This window comes from Eptatretus burgeri, chromosome 4 (genome assembly GCF_056783735.1).
Source record: "Eptatretus burgeri isolate ZD-2024b chromosome 4, Ebu_testis_v1, whole genome shotgun sequence".
NCBI lineage: Eukaryota > Metazoa > Chordata > Myxini > Myxiniformes > Myxinidae > Eptatretus > Eptatretus burgeri.
In genome coordinates, this window is record NC_140964.1 from 115,439,456 (window position 1) to 115,453,574 (window position 14,119).

Below are 14,119 nucleotides of genomic sequence, written 5' to 3' on the forward strand. Positions count from 1 at the left end.
TCATTAAGCAGCATGATTGGTTGGGTGGGGTAGCCTGATGGCATAGGCTGTCATTCAAGTTGGCTGAATAAATGATCTTGCCATCATTTTGAGGAGTGCTATGACTTGTACCAGATAGAGGGATGAGATCAAGATGCATGTCGTCATCTTTCTTGCTTTTCAGCAAAGCCCCAAGTTCATATTTATGCATGACATCACAATTCCACACCATGCCCAGGTTATCAATGCTGCACTTGAGGACTGCAACGTTACTGAGATGGACTGCAAGCCTGCTTGCACTCAAATCCAATTGACAAGCTCGGGACATCCTCAGGAGGCATGTTTTGCTGTTGCAAAGTCCCACAACCATCTCTGAATCAAATGGAATTGGCCCTAAGTCAAAGAATGGTGCAACATCCCACAGCTTGAGCGAGGTCATGTGATTTGGTCGATGACAATATGAGTACAAACCTGTGCTGGGGTTAATTCTAGTCACGCGTAAGTTATGTAAGTGTGTCAATGTACAGAGTGTCGAGGGTCTTCATCAAACTATTGCTCTCTCCCCCACAAATGTAACATAATATCTTAAATAATTTCCAAAAATTACATTGCTTTGTCATTTATCGTACTTTATATGTATTTTATGTCTTAAAATTTCAGGTGTAAGTAGATTCCATTTTGGCATACTGGATATTCAACTGCCTCGATGAAATGATGTGGGGGCTATTTGTGATGGTGAACGAAATGACAATGTAAATTACCCACGTTTTTTGCAATGTACTTGTCAAGTGCGAGTCATTGTGCTTTGTTTCCAGCACATAATGTTTGTTTGGGCATAAATCCCTCGGTGGTCTTTGGTACTCCGCTACTAGAATCCTGCACTTTAGTCATTTAGTGATGGTGTAAAAGGGGCACGTTTATGCAGGCCAAGTAATAGGCAGCACTTTGAAAGTGCCGTTCATTGTGTTGTGAATTTGGGTGAAATGGACTGGCAGACAAAGTATCCTCTATTGGAGAGTCCAAGGCAGCTTTCCTTCCTGGGAGCTCTATTCTCAGTCTTTGGAAATGGACCAAAGTTGTTCCTAGCCTGATTGGCCAGTGCCTGGTAGGTTTTCTCCCCAGCTGCTTGGCATTGAAAGGAGTTGAAAGAGGGGGAGGGAGACAGCACTGTACAGTACTGTTCAGATCCCTGTCGTGTACGGTGAAGCAAACTCTTGGGCCCCTGCCGGAGCCAGCGTGTGGTGATGCAAGCTCTTTATACAGTTGGCAATGCTCTCCAACTCGCATTGGATCAAACAGCGTCTCCCAAGCTCATTCGGTCTCGCGTCCAAAAGGCTTTATGGGATTTTGTGCTGTCTAAGTGATCCCACCACAAATACGTCGTCACCGGCTATTGTTCCGATTTTCTATAGCGTAAAGCAACGCTGCTTAATTTGAGATTTACAGTTGCTTGTGCAAGATGCACTTGCTCTAAGTAAGGCAATTTTGTCATCATGTCCTCATCACGTGGACATTTAAATGGCATGACTCCTACCTTTCAGCTGAACTCCTCGTGTTTAATTGTGAAAATAAAATTTATTTTATTTTATGCAATTGTCTTGTTTCAACAAACCTGAGTCAAAAACGTTTAGCATTTTATTTTTCTCTCGCATTCAACTGATATTTTATTTAACCGTGTGCTCTGAGTTTATTTTCGAAACATAGCTCACTGTAAAGAAAGGCGCATTTTAAAAACATTGAATTTTTCACTGCCAAAGAAGTAGGTACCATGGGGGGAATAATGCAAGTATTTGCAGAACTACAACATTTTGAATGCTTCTGAGGTTCGAAGGTGAAGCAATTTGGAAGCAAACCAACCTCTGCCTTGCCCATGCTGAGTTTCGAAGCATACTATAAGTTCCCTATATCACTCAACGCAAAGGAGGATACTTTTGAGGGTTGTTGATCCAAATTGTGCAGTTCACAGGCAGACTTTCTGTGCGGCTCCCCAACTGTGTGTCAGCTGCTTTGGGACACATAGGAACGCCTTGATGGATGGTGCGGCTTAGCCCTCCTGTCAATGAGGCATTATTGGGAGTTTAAGGAGTCTGTGCAGAGCAGTGCACGGTGAGCACTGTTTCGAGGGGGTTGGCGGGAAGGTGATGGAGCACCAAATTGGCACTGAGAGTTTGGCTGCAAGCAAGGAGAGTTTGAGGCTTATTTTCTCTGAAACTCTAAGTTCCTGTATCGACCAGTTTACACGAATCGACATCTCGTGCCTCAGAAGTTCATCCGTGGAAATTTTGATCATTTATTTTTTATTTTGTTCATCATTCTGAGTCCTACATGTTCACATACATGTTGCCATAATTGTAAAATAGCATGTAGAGGCTCATCAGGTTATTATTGATTCAGCTGTATTGTCAAGAGTAGTTTTCCGAACACTGGGAATGTTTTTTTTCATCGATGCTTAATTGTTTTCCTGACACGGGGAACACATGGTTTTTCCTGACAATGGGAATCTTATCCAAGTCTTTCTTCTCCCAGATAACCATCATTATAACGAACATCTTTGATCCTTTTGAAGACTCATTTGGAAGCAAATGAAAAGAGAGAACGATGCATTTTTTTTGAACGAGCTTCATGAGCCCTCAAATGCATGTATATATATATATATATATATATATATATATATATATATATATATATATATATATATATATATATATATATATATATATATATATATATATATATCACTTAAATAAATAACTATATATTATAAGTTTTATATATAACTAAGTTATATATTAATAAATATAATATGTATATATATTATCTATCTATAATTCCAGCAATGTGTGTGTGTGTGTGTGTGTGTGTGTGTGTGTGTGTGTGTGTGTGTGTGTGTGTGTGTGTGTGTCTGTGTCTGTGTCTGTGACCGCTGTTTCCCAACAACCTCTGGTCCGATCTAATTGAAACTTGCCAGGTATATTGCTGGGGCCCTGTGGATGTGCCTTTTCAAGGTTTGATATTAATCGGACAAGTGCTTCCCAAGTTATGGCCATTTATTTACCAAACCAATGACAAGACACGTTGTTGTGTCGGCATGGCCGATGGGGAAGGGATCCTCAGCCGCGTTCCCCATTACGGGTTACAACGTACAGGATTCCGGATAATGATGACTTCGTGTATTCTAATAATTTCTAGATTTCTTATGCACATTTATAGATAAACAAAATGCCCCAAGTTATGATCGTTTTCATATTAGACGGTGCATAAATTTTGGTAACATCGGAGTGCTGGTATGCTCCGAACCAGGAAGTAAATTTTTTTCTCTCTCTCTTCTCTTCTCTTTTTGTTTTTCCTTGCCACGACATTGCGAAAAGGTAAAATTCATTGGCGTTAATTGAATAATTGGGTATTAAAACTAAATTGCGAATAATCGTAACTGCGAATAATATGCGAACTTCTGGGCCACCCACGTCCGGGCATGCGAGAGCGAAGAAACAGCCTGTGTGGTTGTTGTTTGTTGCTCGCGGTTTGAATATTTTTTATGAATTTTTTTTTTTTTTTACGGGCACGTACTAGTCTATCTATAATTCCAGCAATCTGTGTGTGTGTGTGTGTGTGTGTGTGTGTGTGTGTGTGTGTGTGTGTGTGTGTGTGTGTGTGTGTGTGTGATCGCTGTTTCTCGACAACCCCTGGTCCGATCAAATTGAAACTTGCCAGGAATATTGCTGGGGACCCGAGTATGTGCCTTTTCAAGGTTTGATATTAATCGGACAAGTGGATCCCAAGTTACGGCCATTTATTTATCAACCAATGACAGGACACGGTGCTATGACATCACTATTGACGTCACAATTTTTTTTTTTTTTTGCACATACAGCCATTCACGTACGGGCATGCACGTACGGGCACGCACTAGTCTATCTATAATTCCAGCAATCTCTGTGTGTCTGTCTGTATGTGTGTCTGTATGTGTGTCTGCGACCGCTGTTTCTCGACAACCACTGGTCCGATCGAATTGAAACTTGCCAGGAATATTGCCGGGGACCTGAGGACGTGCCTTTCAGGGTTTGATATTAATTAGACAAGCGGTTCTCAAGTTACGGCCATTTATCTGTCAACCAATGACAGGACATGGTGCTATGACATCACAAATGATGTCACAATTCTCCCTCTTTTTTTTTCTTTTTTATGATATGATGTCACAATTGACGCTAGGACCTGTGTATGTGCCTTTTCAAAGTTTGATATCGTTCTTCTACATCCGTTTCAGCTGCTTCCCAAGTGTTTCCCAAGTTATGGCCATTTATGATACGGTTGGTTCAATATAATTGAAACAATGCCCCAATCCAGTTTTTTTTTTTGCACGTACGGCCACGAACCTACAGCCACACACGTATGGGCATGCATGTACGGGCACACACCTACAGGCATGCACCTCCGGGAACGCACCTACGGGCATGCACGTACGGGCCCACACGTATGGGCACGCGAGAGCGAGGAACGGCCTGTGAAATTGTTTCTGGCACACGGTTTGAGTTTATTTTTTTGCACGTACGGGCACGCATGTACTGGCACGCACCTACGGGCACGCAGCTACGGGCCCGCACGTACGGGCATGTACTAGTATGTATATATATATATATATATATATATATATACAGTATATATACAGTATATATATATATATATATATATATATATATATATATATATATATATATATATATATATATATATAAAATGCTCTTTCCAACCACTGACTAACTGATATTAATGATCGATACCTTCCGGGTGACGTAGAAAGTTGAAATTTTGCATGCCGATGGACATCGAAGTCAGTACACCAGGAAAAAAATTCACACAACCATCAGAAAGCATCCGTAAATGAAACTTTAAAAAAACTGAAAAAAATGCAGGCGAGTGACCCTAGACAATGGGGAAGCACCGTAATTTTGTGTGCCAATGGACATCGAAGCCGATTTACCAGGTAAAATCACAGAACCATGGGAAAACATCCATAAATGAAAATATGAATGAAGAAAATGCCTGTGAGCAACCCAAGACAATTGAGAAGTACAGTAATTGTGTGTGCCGACGTACATCGAAGCCGGTACACCAGGAAAAATCACAGAACCATCAGAAATAAATAAATGAATAAAATAAATGAAAATAAATAAATCGAGGAGCATGAATCAATACATTTGTTCACAATGAGCATGTGAGGCGAGACTATGCGCTCTACAGAGTGCTGTTCTAGTTGTTTTTGTTGTTGCCTCGGTCCCTTGTCAAGTGAAAAGATCGGTTGAACTCGACTATCCCACGGCGTCCACTGGACGCTCGCAGATATCTATTGTGGAAGAGATGTTGAAAAGGTGTCTTTGTTGGACCAGGGAGGGGCAGCTAGTCATAATATGTGTGGTGGTTTGCAGGATGGATTGACAGAAGGGACATGTGTGGTTTAATCTGGTTTGGAGCTGATGTTGATATTGCATAAGGGAGAGGTGGTGTCAACATTCAATTCATTATTGTCCACACTCGAGTCTAGCCAGATGGACTCTCATTTCATGAGGAAGTGTTGCTTCAGAAGAGTGAATTTCAGGGTTATGGTGGTTGAAGATATCATTTGGGGGGATGTTCTTTAGATTGAGATGATAGTTATGAATGTGATGGCATGTGGATGTGTTTTGTGGCAGAGGAGGTAGAACATTAAGGATAGAGTAAGGGTGAGTTGTTGTACATTTCACATGTTGTTGGTGTGGAAGATGGGTGGTCATAAAGTGACATGGGTGAGATTGATGATGAGCTGCAGAGGTGATTAATTGACTGCCTGTCATATTTAGGTGGATTGCAATTGGAAATACTTTTGTTTCGGTTTGTAAGTGGGCTATGTTTGTCAATATTGTTCAACTTGCTGCTATCATGCCTGGTGTTGGCATAGTGGTTAGGGTTATGGGTTTGGGATCTGAGGATCCTGAGTTCAAATCCTGCTCAGCTGTTGAATTAATATTAGGTGGGGTTGACTCTGCCTGTCATCCTTCTGAGATTGGCAAAATGAGTAGCAGATTGCTGGTGTCCTGTGTCAGAGTGGTGACCTGTCTAAGATTGTGCCCAGTAGCCTGGGAGACTGCTTAAGCAGCACCAATGCTCTTCACAGAGTATGGCCCCAATGGATGGATGGATGGATGAATTGTTGCTATCCTGACAGCTTTGTTTTGTATTTTTTGAAGTTTTAGTATATTTTGGTATGAAGGAGTGGTGGCCCAGTTAGAGCTGGTGTCATTGATGGTAGTCTGGCTTCACTGTTTGTTGGTTGTTAAAAGTGATTGTATTTTTCAAAGGTTGTATTAGTGAGTGCTTTTCGTGTGTTGACTGGTCACTTTCACTTTCAGTCAACGATAATGACATGTATAGACCTAGCTCCTCAATTCCAAATGCCTTACGATGAGTCATCTGCCACTTCTGGACATCGTGTGCAACCTTCCTACTCCTGGTGGTGTGATATTTCTGATTGACATTTTGGATGACAACCCCATTGATGTTAACCGAATACAAATGTGCATCAGGTACAACCCACTTCTACCCAAGGTCATCATTGCCACTCAGTAAGATCAGGGTTTCCTTTGTGATGCTGACCTCAGATTGCACCCATACAAGATCAGTCAGAAGAAAATAAGTGTCGAGAATGGTAGCTTGCTGTGGTAGTCATTTCCCTAATTGTGCAATCGGATTTTTGAGCTGCTTCCACAATTGTCATCCAGGCATTGTTAGGATGAAATTGTGAGCACAGAACTATCGTCGGTGGCCTCACGTTGACCCAGACGTTCAAAAAGATGTGAAATACTGCCATCCATGCCAGAGCAACCAAATTGTTACTGTGGAGACTCTTCTGACACTCATGGGAATGACCAATTGAGTCATGGCAAAAGATTAGCTTGGCTATGCTGGACTCATCGGAGGCCATATGATCCTCATTGTCACAGAAGCTCACACTAAGTGGATACATGCTTATGAAACACACACAGCATCCTCGACCGCTACCATATAGGGACTTTGACAGGGTTTTTCTGCTCGGTTGTTAATGCAAATGCAACCTATTTCTTAAGCTCAGAATTTGCAGAACTCACTTCACGAAATGTTATAATCCATAATTATGTAAGCACACATCAACAAGTCTCAAATGGACTTTCCAAAAGCTTGGTAAATATATTCAGCTCTTGCCTGATTTAGTTTTTTTTTTAAACTATGGGAGGCTCCAGACCATACAAGCTCATCTGCTTTTTGCCCCATATCACATCACTCCCCATACTGTTGATGAAATGACACTTCCGAACATAATTTGACTGTGTAAGATCTGATCAATCAATCGTTTACAAAAATCAATCGAGCCAGAGACTTCGTCATGCCAAAAATGCATCATGTCACAAACATCTGGGACCTGATGTTTGTGAAAAACTTTGGTTGTAGAGAGGCGCGATTGCAAAGGAGGGTTCACAACAACGTGGGACCTTTGTCCTACAGGATCAAACTTGAGGACAATCGAGTTGGCCAGAGACACCTTGGTCATGTCTCGTATCGGTTTTGTGATCCAGTCAACAACACCACAGGCAATATCTCACCACTCCCTAAATCCACAGATGATGCCTCACAACTCCCTGGAAATGTTAACAGTGACATTTTTGCCACATGAGACATCACGACACTCCTTGAGCCTGTCTTCAAAAATTGCTTGAGTGTTGCAGTGCCACTGGTCAGGTTGGCAGCACAGCAATCATCCACAGTTAGAACGGTGCCTATCCACCTGGATTTGTAGCCTTTAAAAACATACTAATCACTAATGCATTCATTACTGTTGTATTTATCACTATTGTGTGTATTATCTGGGGGGGGGGTGTGAGAGGGGGATGTGCTGTCTTCGATACCCCCAAATTCTAGTTCCATCTTTCCAAATCAGCCGTACCAGAAGAGGGTACATGAGAGCCCAAGGTGGCATTCTGAAGTTGGTGTTCTACTCGAAAAGGTCCCGATGGTCTCTTGTTTAGGGAGTCAATAAAAATAATTGTGCGCAGCTCCAACTTACATGTTAGTCAAATATTGAACATACCGGTGCCATTTCTGGGCTCAGACTTTTTTTTTTCTCGGTCTTTCTTCCCCTCACCCATTCTTCCTCCAAAAGCCCCTCTGTTGGGTCCCTCTACCTCGGTGCATTTCCCTCCTTTCCACTGTGTTCATGTAATTCTAGCTTTGCTTATTTATGACTTAACCATGGCTAACAACAATCTCCTTCTTGCTTTGCTCAAGTCTAAATAACCCAATCTTGATCAGGTGACCCAACTTGTTTCAGATGTTATTTAGTGAGGCGGTGCTTGAAAAATCTTATCCGTGTATTCTGTCTCAGTCCCACATTTGATGATCTGGAACACTATTATCAATAATGAGACTATTACCTCTTTTGATGATGTTTTTGAGTAAGCTATTGAAAACGACTGGAGTGATTTGTTACCTTGGCAATAGCATTAGACACTGAAGCTCTTTTACAAATTTTCTACCACTGTGCTTCAATCATATACTTCCAGCCCTTTGAGAATAGACCCACAGGAATTATTTTTTGCCATTTCATTATCTCTGCTTATGCCGTCACAAAAACAGTCATTTCATACCTCCCGCAGTGACCAAATGGACATTTGTCTCAATTATCACAGTGGTGTTTTTGCTTTTGGCAGGGCACCCTACAATGCAGTGGATTAAATAGTGGATCCATTGTTTATGATCACATTTATCTGTGTGCATCACCGCTTGCTCTCAGTAATGCTTGGTGGAGCTGTGAAACAATCTGATTCACTGCTTTAAGGCTGAAGTTTCCTTTGTGACTCACATAATTGTGTGCAGTGACCATTTTGCTTTGTGTTCCAGCAAAACGATGGGCAATTCACTGTTATACAACTAGTAGGAATGCTGCGTGGAATTGCAGCGGGAATGAAGTACCTGGCGGACATGAACTACGTTCATCGTGATCTTGCCGCCAGAAACATCCTGGTTAACAGCAACCTCGTCTGCAAGGTCTCTGACTTTGGCTTGTCACGATTCCTGGAGAGGGATCTTGCAGACCCCACATACACCAGCGGAATGGTATGCACCACGCATCTGACAAAACAAAGACACCTTATTTTAGAATTCTTGGCGTTCATTCGTAGATTTAGTTTGTTTTCATTTTGGAATCTGTTTATCAATTATTCTTCAGCGTTTTCATTAAAATGCTTAGTGTATTTTTTTCTTGTTTTTCTTCATTCCGGTTTACACTGCATTATACCATCTTGACTTTTGATTTCTGTTTGCCTGTGCTGTGTATGGCTGAACGTGATGAGTATACAGCCGAGCTTGGCACACATTTCCAAGTCTGGCTCCATGCATGCTGTGATCACCATGCTCAAGTGGCATGATATGCCCATATGCATGGCTTGGTCAGCCACCGCATCTAACAGAGTATACACCACATTTGGCGTAAATGCATGGAAAAGCAGAAATTGAAGGATGCGATGACATAATACAGTACAAACACAAACAGATTTTTAAACACTAATAGCTTCTTGTAAACCTCACACATAACCATCAGAGTGCTGAATAATGTTTGGTTAACCTTACTTATTAACGGATATGCCGGATGTTTTCGCATCATAATTAATCAATCTTAACATTAATGTAAATGCGAATTGATGATTTTTGGATCGAGAGGAGGTGATGGTGGGGAGGTGAGGTGTGTGTGTGTGAGGGGGGGGGGAGGAAGGGGTAGGTGGGTACAGGAAAGAGAAGATGTCAGTTCAGTGCTAAGCAATATTGGGTTAATACCTGCCCCCTCTCTTTATTGCAAATAACACTGCATTGTGTTTACGATATTAATACTAATATATAAAACATAATTGGTTACTTACTACAGATAGGCAGTGCCACGGCTCACTTAACAATATACGTTACAATGGGATATTGCGAAGAGGGAGTGATATGAGTTTACTAGATCTTTAACGGTCACGATTATTCCCATTTTCTTGTGGAGTCGGCAATGGAACGTTTTTGGCTGACGTTTTTCACGAATCAACTGGCCAAGCCTGATGTTAGACTGAACGTGATATAAATTTGGAATTTGTACAGGGTGTTGGTAATACTCACCAACTCTTCATGAAAGACACCGTGTGGCCTTTACGTCCATCCATGACCAGTGCTGACAGATGGGTCCTCGAGCATAATGCCCTTCCAATGGACAGCATACAAATTGATCGATCGTTCTGCTTGCAAAACACCAAGGTGGCAGTTAATAGCTGTGTGAAGAATAAAAAAAAACAATGCCAGAAGAGCCAACAGCACATATACCACTAAACTATCCCGCTCAAGTAAATGCCAGGAACTGTCATTTTACAGCATCAGTCCATACTTGGTGTGTCTACCCTTTGCCTTATTGAGTGCCATCACTCTTTTACCCATTCTTGCTGTATACCATTGAATCACTTAGCTGGAATATTGTGCCAAACATCCTATAGTACAATCCACAGTCTGTAAGGTTAGTTGAGTTCCTCTTGTTATTCTCTGTTTCCAGGTAATCCCATATGACCTCCATTGGACCACAGACAATGAGGTGGCCACTGTAAAACTTGGAGCACACCAGCTGTAACTTTGTTCTCCAAATACTGTTTAAATACGATATTGGAAGTGTGGTTTGGATCATTATCTTTTTGGAAAATGAATCCTCTTCTGATTAAACAATTTCTACTAGAAACTGCTTGGTGCTGCAGTATCTGCTTGTACTTCTCTTTTGATAGCATCCCATTGATTTCTACAAGTTTTCTCATACCAATAGCTGAGATACAACCAGAGAGAGTCACAGATTCTCACACACGTGTTTAACAGCAGACTGCAAACACGACATGTTGTAACATTCTCCAAGTCTTCAGAATACAAATTGACATCTCTTTGATCCAAATAATTCAAACTTCGATTTTTCAGACCAGAGTACCCGATTCCATTGTTCAGTCCCCGATCTTGGTGTTGCCTTGCAAATTTCAGTCTTTTCACCTTATTCTGTGGTCTCAGCAGTGGATTCGTTGCTGCAATTCCGCCATGGAAACCCATTACAATCAGCCTTCTGCACACAGTGCCGGATGAGATGTTAATGTTCAGGCCTGCTGTCATTTCATTTGTCAGCTGCTGACTTGATATTATTCTATCATGTAAACTGAGCAACTTCAAGTGCTTGTCTTGCCTTGGGGAGGTTCTTTTGGGTCTTCCTGGCCTTTCCTTGTCTTGTCCCGAGCCAGTTTCTTTCAGGCATTGCAACATGCATCTCACACCATTGTTGGAGATCTTCACCTTTTCTGCTATTTTATTCATAGTGTGTCCTTCTTCTCACAGAGTTTGGATCTTCATTCACTGTTCTGTTGAAAAGTTGCTTCCTTGGTGACATTCTGAACCAACTCATAGACTTTCAAGCAAGGGGACAAGCTGTTAAAAACGAATTTCACATGTTCACTAATTTGCATCTTTTATTGTGGTTTGTTGTAATTCGAATTAATGTAACTGGTGTTCATTGCTTCAACAATTTATTATTATTTATTGCACAAAAATCCACACACTGTTTCCTGAACACTTTCTTTGTGGTAAATATATATTATAAGCGCATTAAACAGCTCAAACCCCAGTCTAGTCATATCAAAGAATCAAAGAATGGTACATGCTGCTTCCTTGCTTGACACTGAGCATTTAATTAAAAGCATAGGGCACAGACGAGCAAGGCTGCGAAGGCAATGGCAAGCCACCCAGTATAATGCTTGCCAAGAAACTGCTTTGGCAGAACCAATGCTTTGTCACAACAGTGCATCATTCAGTACATTACACAGATATATTTATATATATATATATATATATATATATATATATATATATATATATATATATATATATATATATATATATATATATATATATATATATATATATATATACATTGGACATCTTTCTGACAATGAGGGCAAATCCTACATAGTTGGAGAGGTTTTGGCTGTGATGCCTTTGAAACAAACTCCAAATGATCGACCTGACATTGTTTCCAGGGTGTTCCATGTGAAGACAAATGAACAGAAAGAAGATCACTTCAAGGGGAACATTCTTGCAAAGACCCATGCCCATACTATGGGATTTCAAAAGCACAGGTTGCCTCATTTACATCTCCTGATTTTCCTTTCAACTGGAGATAAACCATGAACACCTGAACATATACATTATATTGTCATAGCTGAGGTTCCAAATCCTGTTCTATATTCAGCATTCCATGAAAACGTAGACACATGATTCATGGTCCTTTGGAGATGTCAGTCCAAACTCTATTTTCATGAAAGATGCAAAGCCAGAATTTTCTGAAGAATCTCTTCAAAGAGACTCACTTTGATATTGATGGATATCCCAAATGCCAATGATGAGGATGGCTTAATTATAATTTTACTGTCAGAGAATGTGGTGATTCCTTTGTTGTGTCATATAATCCTAACTTCTTGACAAAATACGACTGAAATATCAATGGTGAAGTATGTGCTACAGTGTAGAGAATCAAGTACATCTTTAAGTATGCAGATGAAGATGATGATTGTGCTGCGATTGAGATTGAAGAAGGGCTGTTAGATCATGATGAATCAAGGCTTCACTTAATCAGGGATATGTTGGCCCTCACCAAAGAATATTTTCTCTCTTTGGATACGGGTTGCATGAGAGTCCTGTATATTCAGATTTCCATGTCATGAGCTACCACGAGAGAGTTGCATATCATGGGAGCCACTTGCATCTTCAGATTTACATTAGACAGTTGTGTTTCGAGAGGGGGAAAAAGAAGAACAACCTGACTGCTTGGTGCCTTCCAAATGCTAGAGATGAGGAAGGCCATCGGTATTTGTACTACGATATCCCAGAATACTATGTTTTTTCAGAAGCAATACCATTGGACGAACAGAAAGAAATTCCAGAACATAGATTGTCGAATGTACCAGTGTATGCCTCATAGTCAAAATATTCAAATTGAGATGTCTTCTCTTTCATTACGCAGGTGCAACATCTTTTGAGGACCTATGCACAATCAATGGAGAGGCACATCCCACACTTTGGGATCCTGTGAAGGCAGAGGGGTTGTTCAATAGTGACAATGAATGGCAGCAAAGTTTGAAAGAAGCAAACTAGCCGAAGCAGACGAGGGAGAGTTGTTTGTCATAATTTTAATCTTCTGCCAGCCTGCAAATGAAAACTAGCTTTTCCTAAACTTTGATGAATAATTTTCTGAAGACTTTGTCCAAGTCAATCGTATTTGCCTGATTGACCCGAAATAGGTACATTTTGAAAGACACAAGTATCTTTGTCTCCATGCGATTCAGTTTAAATAACATAAAAAGGGAGGCAGATTATAATCTGACTTCAATTTCGCACGAATTCCTAACGAGCTTATCGAGGTGAATGGGGAACAGAGAGGCAATGCTAGCAATGAAATGGCAGAACGGTAATTGGGAGAGAAGCTAACACTTCAGCACCATGAAGTTCAATATCAAGTCACTGGCATTGTTGTAGACATGGTTCAGATACAATCTGAGCAGCAATGTTTTTATATAGTTCGAGCAGGTGGCACAAGAAAAAGATTTATTTGCATTACTGTATTTTGTGCACATTTTTTGAAGATTGCATCTCAAAGTTGTGTGTGTTGCATACACTGGCACAGCGAGCACGTTTCTCATAGATTTAACAACTTGCCATTCGAGGTTTAACATCCCCATTCCACTGCAAAAAAATTCCAACTTTAATATTACCCATAGCACAAAGGATGCTCAGGCTTTTCAACAGACCTCAGCTTTCATTGGAAATGAGGCATCAATGACTCCTGAAGATTCACTCAATGCAGTGGATAGACTATTGAAAGAACCGATGGGATTGCCAGAGCCATTTAGAAGTAATCTTTTCATTCTTGAAGGAGATTTCTGGCAGATTAATCTTTCCATTCACAATTGAAGTTGAGTAACCTTTGTGCAGAGTTGTGTGTGGGTCTATTTCTCGCAAATCCACCTCATTCAGAACATGAGAACAACACATGATGAAGACCACGAGCAGATCTATTACTGGCTGCTCAAAG

The 14,119-nt window shown here is 40.8% G+C and overlaps 1 protein-coding gene across 4 annotated transcripts in view; it reads left to right on the plus strand.

Moving 5' to 3' along the window:
- Window positions 1-14,119, plus strand: part of LOC147028939 (ephrin type-B receptor 2-like) — a 195,219-nt gene that overhangs the window by 143,960 nt on the left and 37,140 nt on the right. For all 4 annotated transcript variants that reach the window (XM_085879832.1, XM_085879830.1, XM_085879831.1 and 1 more), the window contains one exon: window positions 8,884-9,099. In XM_085879832.1, coding sequence (XP_085735958.1) covers window positions 8,884-9,099 — 216 coding nt within the window. The remainder of the gene's footprint in view (window positions 1-8,883; window positions 9,100-14,119) is intronic.